The sequence below is a fragment of the Rutidosis leptorrhynchoides genome, chromosome 2, assembly GCF_046630445.1.
Source record: "Rutidosis leptorrhynchoides isolate AG116_Rl617_1_P2 chromosome 2, CSIRO_AGI_Rlap_v1, whole genome shotgun sequence".
Classification (NCBI taxonomy): Eukaryota; Viridiplantae; Streptophyta; class Magnoliopsida; order Asterales; family Asteraceae; genus Rutidosis; species Rutidosis leptorrhynchoides.
This window is the reverse complement of record NC_092334.1, coordinates 8,919,359-8,930,184: the sequence shown is the minus strand read 5'-3', so window position 1 is coordinate 8,930,184 and position 10,826 is coordinate 8,919,359. Positions and strand designations below refer to the sequence as shown.

General features: G+C 33.2%; 1 protein-coding gene across 1 annotated transcript; it reads right to left on the bottom strand.

Annotated features, from left to right (window-relative positions):
* Positions 1–7,542: 7,542 nt before the first annotated feature.
* On the bottom strand, positions 7,543–10,509 carry LOC139890530 (myb family transcription factor EFM). Its single transcript, XM_071873408.1, has 4 exons — positions 10,133–10,509; positions 8,952–9,575; positions 8,744–8,820; positions 7,543–8,275 (listed from the first exon to the last, which is right to left on the bottom strand). The coding sequence occupies exons 1-4, from the start codon at positions 10,347–10,349 to the stop codon at positions 7,790–7,792; spliced, it is 1,404 nt and encodes a 467-aa protein (XP_071729509.1). The 5' UTR covers positions 10,350–10,509; the 3' UTR covers positions 7,543–7,789.
* Between the last annotated feature and the right edge of the window lie 317 nt (positions 10,510–10,826).

Genomic DNA, 10,826 nt, shown 5'->3' with positions numbered 1-10,826 from the left:
TGCACCCGAACTCATCATACCATTGGAAGAACTTACTATTGATGACAAACTCCACTTTGTGGAGGAACCTGTTGAGATTATGGATCGTGAGATCAAAACTTTGAAACGCAACAAGATTCCGATTGTACGAGTACGATGGAATGCCAAACGAGGACCTGAGTTTACTTGGGAACGAGAGGATCAAATGATGCGGAAATATCCTCATCTTTTCCCGACTCCTCCATCTACTTCAGCTTAAATTTCGGGACGAAATTTTCTTTAACAGGTGGGTAATGTAACGACCCTGGTTTTTCCAACGTTATTTATTAATAATTATTATTATTAATACGCTTGATTAAACGAATGTATGTTATTACATTTACATGTTGCTTTAATTGCCCGTACTTGAACTTTAAATGCCCGAAACGTCTTTGTGACACCCGGAACTTGCACGAATAATATTTTAAGATATTATTTACATTCATGATTAATTTTATTAATCATTTTAATTAACTATGGTGATTAGTTGGTTACTTGGGCTTTAATTGGACTTTTATTGGATTACTTGTTAAGTACATACATACTTGGGCTTTATTTTTGTACATGGGCTTAGAAGCCCACCCTACACACTTAATTGGATTAGTTGGCCCATCTTTCATGTAAGTATTACATTATGTAACAACTAGATTAGTTAACTTAGTAAAGAATCAAGTTACATGATACTTGCACCTTATCCCCATGTAACCCATTCTTTTAACCACCTTTTATGAACTTTGCATGCTTGTGACCACCAAACAAAATCCCTCTCCTTTCTTTGCAGCTGAAACCGTGGCCTAGGGTGCCCTTAAGGGGTGTTTTGGTTTTCATTTTTCATTTACATATTACTTGCTCACTCATTTCTCAAACACACTCACTTTACTTGCAATTTTCTTCTCTCTTTTTCTCTCGAGTTCTTTGTTCTTTGTAAGTAATTTGAAGACTTTCTCTCTTCTTCTTTTCTTCTTAAAACCTTTTACATACATGCAAATCATCATCATCTTTGTTGTTATTACTTGTTCTTGTTAAAGATTAATTACTTGTCTTGGTTACTAGTTATATGTTACTTACTTTCTAACTTTCAAGAACAAACTTACTAGTTTGATTTCTTCATCTTTATCTTGTTATAACAAGAACATTCAAGAACATAATCTCTCTAGTTATGTTCTACATATTTTGTTTCAAAGAATTGAAGTTCATAGTTGTATAAACTCTTTACTTGTAGTTCTTGAAGTAACTTTGAAGTTACTTCACTTAAAGATCAACTTGGGTTGAATCTTTAAAAGTAAGAGCAACTATGAATCATCTTCTTGTTTAGATTAGCTTTCTACTTTATTTATTTCAAGGATTTAAAGTTATAATCTTTATAATTGTTACTTGTGTTCTTGTTTGTTGTATGTTACTAGAATACCACCTTCATGGTTGGTTTAGGCTTATCATTCATTTTCTTTATTTCTTATTGTTAGTTGCTTACTACACATTTGAACAAGGACATGAAAACAACAAGAGCTTACACTTTGGTGCAAGTATCATGGATCCAACACTTGGTTGTGATCTTTCTTAGTGTTCATGAACTTGTTCATAAACTTACATGTAACCTTGGTTCATCAAACACTTACAACACATGCACTTGAGTTATGATGGACAAACCTTGGTCAAGATGATGTTAACACATCAACGAGTTGTACACTTGAAGCTATACGCATCAAGGATGAGAACCGTGATGAACATCAAGCACCGAGACAACCGGAACTCTTCAAAACTTACTGTTCTGTCCAAAACCCACTGACCTGATGCTTCTGGAACAGACCAGTAGACCTGGGCTATTCTAACCTTGATTTTTAGATAGAACTTTTCGAGTAGATAACTTTTCATATAGGACTCGTCTTAATCCGAGTTACGGTTTAGGATTTACGGCCCTCCGATCGTTACCATGTCCTTTAACGTTGTGCAGAAATTTCTGACCTACTCGCACTTAGACCGTCGCCACGGTCAAACCAAGACGAGTTTGCTTCTGTAAATTTTACCACACTTAAGGGACTCATAGACGGAGCCATGACCACTGGTCTCACCTTAATTCAGTAAGGGTAGAGGCCGTGGTGACTGACCGAAGTCAGCCTTTGTTTTAAACGACTTTCATAAACGAGTCTTACTTGTTACCTTTTGTTTAATGATGATTGATGATGACCCTTATGACCTTAATTACGTACTTTTAAACCTTTTGAGACGAATTATTGACTTAGTGCTATTTGACTTAGGTTGAGGACGTTTGGACCGTTACTTGCACACCACTTTCCGACTACTACCTTACCATTACTACTAATCATTGTGAGTTATAGCATTCCCCTTTTACTTTAACTTATTTTGGGAACTGAGAATACATGCGGATTTTATGTTTTACATACTAGGCACGAGTACTTAAACTTATATATGTGTGGGTTATACAACGGCATAAACATTCCCTTTAGCTCGGTAACGTTTAATCATCGGTTTTTGAACCATGAACGCGAATCTTAGATATGGATCCATAGGGTTTGACATCCCCACTCGGGCTAGTAGCGCTAGCATTTAACGAGTGTTTAATACTTCGAGGTTATACGCACTTGCCAAGTGCACTTTAAGGGGGTACATTAAACGTTAAGTTAGTTACCGGGTGCCCACGGTTAAGCATATACTTTTACATACTTCTGAAACGCTCGTTGTAGCACTGAAATCTCGTGGCCTACTTACATTACTGTTATACTTAAACTATAGCTCACCAACCTTTGTGTTGACCTTTTTAAGCATGTATTTTCTCAGGTGTTTGAAGTCGCTTCCGCTATCTTACTAGTCGTGCTGTAGAACCCGCTGCCTAGAGTTGTTATCGCATGACTACTTATGTTGCATTCAAACTTTTTACTTATGAACTTATGTTATGTAACGACCATTATGGTCACGTACACTTATTTAATGCTTCTACTTAGCGAAGCATACTTTTGATTTGTAAAACAATTGACGTATGTTATGACGTCACTTTTATTTATGAATGTAAACTCTGTTTTGAAAACGCATATAGTACTTAACCTTGTAATGATCCTGTTGTTGATGGTCCGTACATGATGATTTAGTACGGGGCGTCACAGTATCAGTTTTAACAATATTGTTATTTATATTAGTATTATCAATGTTAAGAAAGTTACTATTATTAGTAAATCATTATTATCAAAACTATCATTTTCGTTACAAATAAATATTTTGTATCTAAAATATACTTAATACATATATTATAATCATATTAATAGTTTATATATCACCTACCAATTATAATAACATTATTTATATAAATAATTATATATAACGAATTAAGAATATTTTCATATAATACTAAGCATATATATATATAGAAATATATTAATATAACGAAATATATAAATATTAAACATTTAAAATATATACACAAACTAAATAAGTATAATATATAATTCAAGTTATAATATATAAACTTGTTCGAATACGATTTTATATTTTAATATATATATACAAATGATATAGGTTCGTGAATCCGAGGCCAACCCTGCATTTTTTAGTTTGTCTAATGTTGTCATATGTATTTTTACTACAAAATACATTAGGTGAGTTTCATTAATCCCTTTTTAAATGCTTTCGCAATATATATTTTGGGCTGAGAATACATGCGCAAATTTTATAAATGATTTATAAAATAGACACAGGTACGAGAAACTACATTCTATGGTTGAATTATCGAAATCGAATATGCCCCTTTTTATTAAGTCTGGTAATCTAAGAATTAGGGAACAGACACCCTAATTGACGTGAATCTTAAAGATAGATCTATTGGGCCTAACAAACCCCATCCAAAGTACCGAATGCTTTAGTACTTCAAAATTTATATCATGTCCGAAGGAGGATCCCGGAATGATGGGTATATTCTTTTATGCATATTGTTAATGTCGATTACCAGGTGTTCAATCCATATGAATGATATTTTTGTCTCTATGCATGGGACGTTTGTTTATGAGAAATGGAAATATGAAATCTTGTGGTCTATTAAAAGTTATGAAATGATTATTTATGATAAACTAATGAACTCACCAATCTTTTGGTTGACACTTGAAAGCATGTTTATTCTCAGGTACGAAAGAAATCTTCCGCTGTGCATTTGCTCATTTTAGAGATATTACTTGGAGTCATTCATGACATATTTCAAAAGACGTTGCATTCAAGTCGTTGAGTTCATCAAGATTATTATTAAGTCAATTATAGATAGGTATATTATGAAATGGTATGCATGCCGTCAACTTTCGATGTAATGAAAGATTGTCTTTTCAAAAACGAATGCAATGTTTGTAAAATATATCATATAGAGGTCAAGTACCTCGCAATGTAATCAACTGTTTTGAATCGTTTATAATCGATATGGACTTCGTCCGGATGGATTAGGACGGGTCTCTACATTTGACACTTACACCGCGTCGCTCGTCATTAAACCATGATGAACTGCGGATGACACAATTCAACTTACCCTTTTTCCTTTATGGTGTGCATCATATTTTAGGTCACATAAATAGTTATATTAGAACATCATAATTGTACCGTGGGTGTCGTAGTCCTAAACAATAAGGGATTGCCGTGGATGACACACTAATCTTTACCCAAAATTCTCCTTTATTGTGCTCTAACTATCCTAGGTCACAAAAATGGTTTTGTTATAGAGCAAAATAATTTTACCGTGCCGTTATCCTAAAACACACCGATTAGTTGTGGTTGGCACATTCCTTTAAAACCGATTCTACTTACTTGCTTCTATGGTTCAAGTCATCGTAACAATAATATCTTTATGATGTAATTGCTTCATAAACACATTATGAATGTAAGAAAAAACTAAATTGATACTCACTCAATAAGTGATTTTGTGTGATGACAAACAATGTCTCCTTCAATAACCATCGGCAAACAAAATACCAAATCAAGATCTTTAAAGAAATTAACAACAATAAACAAGACTACTAATCAAGCAAGCTTCAGCATTAACACTTTGAAGATCAAATCAAGTCACTAACACTCAAAGGAACAATCCTATGGCCTATCGAAGGGGGGGGGGGGGGGGGGGGGGAGGGGGAGGGGGTGGGGAGAGAGAATGCATCAATTTAAGGGGGATCAAGAGAATATCAAACACCAATTTCCGTCCTACAAAGCTTTCTCTCAACATCACTTTAATACAAATAAATTTGAAAGATAAAACTCAACAAAGAGATATTCAAGATGAACGAAATCTCTTTAAGAACACAATTTGATCACTATAAACACAAGTGCCTCTCAAAGTGAAAAAAACTCTCAAAAGAAGAAGTTTTTAACAATGTCCCGACATGACACAACATCAACCAACAAGTTCATTTACACATAAACTATTTAACTTAAATTCACAAAGACTTCAATTCTTCAGAGGTTATGAGAATTTTCAAAAGAAGAATTCTCGTCAAATCAAGATTTCACAATTCAAGACCTCAATCAAAATATTTCAAGAAGATATATCTAATTACATCTCACCAAAGACAACTCCAAGCCTTATAACAAGTCTCCCCTGAAAGTTCAAAGACTAGAGATCAAAGTACAAATCACATCCAAAGGAAAGATTGTCATGCTTAAAAAAATAATAGATGATATATGTTAGTGTTTTAGAGGTATTATTAATATTAATACCTTTATTCTAGCTTAGAAGTTAAGTTTAATCCCTCATTTGTAACCACTTCCCTACACCATCATTTTCACACACATAACTAATCCTCTATACCTCTCATGTAATTGTGACTAAAGCTTACATTTAGATTACAGCTTCATTTTATCATAATCTCCTTCATTGACGGAGTTGAAGATATGATTGGGGTGTCAAATTTAATAAGTGTAAACGGGTAAATAAATAATTTTTTTTGTTCAGGCTATCAAGAGAATGATAATAACTTTAATCAGATGTACACCGCATAAGTGAGTTATTCAATAACCATTTTCGAATCTTTTCCTTGACACTCAAAGATCATGCTAGTTAGGTTTGAATATGAGAACTCTTGTGAAGTAATTGTTAATTTTTTGAATTCTACATACCTTTTCAATTTTGGTCACATCTAATAATTACAGTCTTTAATTTAGTTGATTTAAAAGTCTAAACATACGTAACTCAATGCTGTAAGATCACTTGTTGTGCGTTGTCTATGTGGGAACAACAACTAGCACAAACTTGCCTTATGAAAGCACAACTTGGCTCTTAGCTTATGAGAGTTGTAGGGGCACCATGGGGAAAACAACGATTATCAACTAGTCACATAATTTCTTTTTTTCGAATACATTATTATAATAAGTTTACTAGACTATCATTTACATTTTACCACATCACTCAACAACACAACATTTACCATAGTGTCTTCTCCTACTCACAACACTATTACGTCAGCATAATTCCTCATACTACTCTACAACACTACAATTTTAACATTTGCACAACAAATGGTGTAAATTTCAATTCAATTCTTATTCAAAATTAGGACCTGACTCCTATAAAACTTGTCCTTGTAACCGCGAATGCAATTAAACAAACTCGATCATGTTTTGTTTTGCTGTAGATATTTACGGAGTACTATTTAGTTTCAAGTAAATTTTGAATTTAGTCGTGTGTTACATTATATTGATGGCAGTCACATAACAAATCAAACAAAAAGATCATTATTTAGATATTCCTAAAAATATCTGTGTGTAACTTTTCTTTCTAAAAATATACTCGTAACAAACTAAGCTTGTTTTGGTGTAGGGGTCAGGTTGGGGCTTTTTGTGGGTTGTGGAGGTTGGTTGAATATATAATTGTCATTTGTCATGTCCAAGAAACAAAGTGACGGTATTCTGAAGAAAGCAAGAAAGGCTTCTCGGGACTTGTTTTATATATTTTCATTTTTTGGTTCATTAAAGTTTATCCTATATCTTTGTTTTATATATTTTCATTTTTTGGTTCATTAAAGTTTATCCTATATCTTTCATATCCTGTAAGCGATATGAAATTATTATTATTATTGTTATTATTCATGTTTTGTCCCACATGAAGAAACAGAAATACACGCAACGAATCCATACAGACATCGCGTGTGTAAAACTCTATCGGATGAAATTCAAACGCAAGACGTTCGTAACTTACGAGACTCATGAAATGTGTGGGTAACAACAAAGAAAAGTTTATATCGAGTGGAGTCGAACATCTTACCTCTCATGTAGAAAGATAGGTCATCATCACTATCCATATATTCATTGTTATTATTATTATTTCCTTTTAACATTTTTTTTTTTCTTTTTTTTGCCAAATACTAGAACTATAGATGTGTATTGAACTGTCAGGTACAAGGCTTTATATTGTTACATAAAGCCGCTTCTTTTGAAATAACATAAAGCAAAAGAAGAATTACAATAACATTTAACGGTACATCTTTTTATCAATGTAGTGTGAATACAAGTAATTATTTTCATCTACGTAATAAAAAGGCATGTATATGGTCCAATATTTGTACTTTAATCATTAGAAATCTCAAAAAAAGCATACAAATGTGATCGGAAGGAAAACAAACAAACAGTCACTTTCTCATTATGCCCTTTTTACCCTTCACACTATATCTAAAATCTTAATACGAGTAACTGATTTCATAACAATATATAGTACTGTAATAACTTATAGTAATTAAATAGTTAAACAATTATTATAACTAAATAATTAGTTAATTGTTGTTTAATTTAATTAACTCTAGAACTTCAATGTAATCTCACTTCCATTGCTTTCTTCACATTCTTCTCTTACCATCAACACCTTCGTTTCACCACCACTCTCCGCCTTCCAACTGCCGCCACTCTCCGACTTCCCGTCCTCGATGCTCTCCGACCGGTTGCCGCCTGTTGTGGTGGTGCCGCCTCTACCGTTGGATTCTGGTAAACTTTGTGTAGTTTGGGAAGAGGGCTTGTACATGTAATTTTGGTTGTTCCTGTTTCCGTTGTTTTGGTGATGGTGGTGTAGCGGTTGTGGTGGAGGTAGGACAGCAGTAGGGTAATATTCTTGTGGTGTACAGTAATGTTGGTTGGTATTGTTAGAGTGAGTCGTGTAAAGGGTTTGTGTTCCGGCTGCAGTGGCGTATTCTGGTGGGACCCATATACTGCCGAGAACCACCAACTGTGGAGTGTTATTGCCTGCAGATTGTGGACTTGGACTTGGTCTTCTTGTATGTAGTCGATATTTCTGTATAAATGTCATAAAAATACATATGTTAGTGTTATTATACTTTATAAAAGATAATACGATATTAAACTCTAAAAATTTGTCATGTATATATGAGTTAAATGTTAAACGAATAAGTGGAAGAGGAATATTTTTTTTAAACACAGTAGTTGTGATTTTAGAAATTTAAAATGCAAATTCATAATAGATTAATTTTGATTTGAGGCTCTAAAACCATGTTCTAATCACCACTATTACAAAATAACACTTGTATTTATGTAAAATATCATGTACTAAAATTTACTATACAGAAATTAAAATAATATTAGAAACACACACAAAAGAAGTTTCGGTTTGTTGAGACTTGTACTTGCAACATAGAATCATTGTCTGTTTTGTACAACAAGATAAAAGAATATGAAGGTACAAACACTTATTGCATGTTTGTGTTGTGAGTGAGTGAGTATAAAAAAAGAGAAAGAAAGAGACCTGTAAATGACTTTTGACTTCATCATTGGTCAAACCGTCAACTTTCATGAGCTCTCTGATTTGTTTAGGAGTGGCAACTGTGATATTGTTTCCAAATATAATCATTTATTAATCATCACAAAATTATTACTCGTATGAAATAATATCATAAAATGAAAATTAATTGAAAATTAATAATTTATTACTTGGAATTTTTTAAAAAATATACCTTGAGAACCTCCTAACATTTGAAGAGCATTAACAAATCTCCTGTGGAGGTCCGGTGACCAGCACCGCCGTGTCTTCCTATGCGTCTGAGAGGCCGTGGTAGTGTTAGCTCCGGTGGGGGTGGCAGTGGAAGTGGTTGTGTTGGTTTGAATTTCGACAACATCAACATTAACACCTTTGATAGAATTATTATCTCTTAGACAATTAGTCTTATTTTCTCCTTGATCAACATCCTTATCACCTGAAGAAAGTGCTAATTCGGGCAAAACTAAAGCTTGATTAGGGCATGATGAGTTTTTCTCTTTCGCGAATGGAAGAAATGCTCCACCATTTCTTTGTTTCGTATTGAAATTAATATCGGTTTCATTTGGTGTTGTTAGTATTGTTGAATTTTGCCTGGTTTTTGCATGATTATTGTTATCAATTCCGGTTGTGGTGGTTGTGGTATTGCTAGCTTGACTCCACAGTTGAGCAGAAGTCATCCAATTTGCTTTGTTATCAATGCTTAAAAGTGATGCCTTTTCGGATCCTTCATTCGAATTCTTCATAGGTATGAATTCTTCGAGTACGGGTGAACCTTGATTAGCACGGTACGTTTGTAATTGTTGCCTTGATGTCTCCATGGCTAACAAAAGAATCATAATTTAGACCGAGATTGAAACAAAAGTAAGATAAAATTATCTTTAAAGAATTAAAAAAAGGTTTCTAATTTAATTTGAATCTGGAATAGAGGAACATAAGCTAGTATTAAATCATGTGTTACTTTGGAATGATCTGAAAACTTGAAGTAAAAATAATATATTTAAAGTTACATAAGCACATATATAAAGCAAAAGACAAAAGATTAGACAATCACATGTTATTAGCTTTAGGTTAAAGATGTTCTCCTGATAACCTAAACATAAATATTTGGATCTTAATTTTATGGTATAATAAAGTGTAATAAAAATAAAAATAACCATAACAATAGAATTTAAAAAACAAATCAATAATATTATTCAGATATGGTTTCATATATATCAATTTAATTAGGCAACACCTTTTTTCTAATTAGTAATGACGAATAATGTCCATATAACATTCATACATACAATTCTATTTCTATTAGGCATGAATATATAGTGCATTTATATGCATCAAACCAAAATTGAGACTAATGAGATGTGATAATAAAGATGATACCATTAGTAAGGAGTTGCATGCACAGGGGAAGTTCGCGTTTGAAAGCATCGATTTTGAGTTTTTCTTCTTCAAGTCGACAGAGGAACTCTTCAAGCTTTTGTATCTGATCATTTCCGTTACTTAATTGTTGTTGTTGTTGTTCGCCGATTGTTTTTAGAAGCATGGAGTGGCTATGGGGTTTGCATTCAAGACTTAATTCAGAAGCCGGCACCATCATCTTATGTATAAGATATAACCCTAAATGTATAAAGAAGGAATTGAATAGTGTTTGTGCATATGCTAGAACAAAGTTGAACAAGATAAGAAAGAGGATTATCCCCTGAAAAATAACTTTCTTTTTTTTCTAGGGCTTACTAGAGAGAGAAAGAGTAGCTAGAAGGATTTGTGAACACAAGGAGGATCAAGAGGGGGATCATCTTCTTTTAAGGTGTGAGGACCGGAGAGAATAAATGTGGGATATGTGTGTGTGAGAGAGATGGTAACTTCTTGCAAAGAACAAAGGTTAAAAAAATGAAATCTTTATGTGGGATGTGAGAAGAGAAGGAATCAAGGGTTGTTTGTGTGACATAATATCGCAAGGGTCTTGTGTTTTGTACAATAGCTTCTGGACCATGAGCAAATTTTAGGTCCTTTAATTGTTACTACAAAGTATAGGAATGAGATTTTTCTTAGTTTATTTGATGAGTCCATAGTT

Coding starts and splice junctions, on each gene's coding strand:
- LOC139890530 (XM_071873408.1), bottom strand. CDS start 10,349: ATGATGGTGCCGGCTTCTGAATTAAGTCTTGAATGCAAACCCCATAGC. Junction 9,576..10,132: donor CATGCAACTCCTTACTAATG/GTATCATCTTTA, acceptor TTCTTTTGTTAG/CCATGGAGACATCAAGGCAA. Junction 8,276..8,743: donor AAGTCAAAAGTCATTTACAG/GTCTCTTTCTTT, acceptor ACATTTATACAG/AAATATCGACTACATACAAG.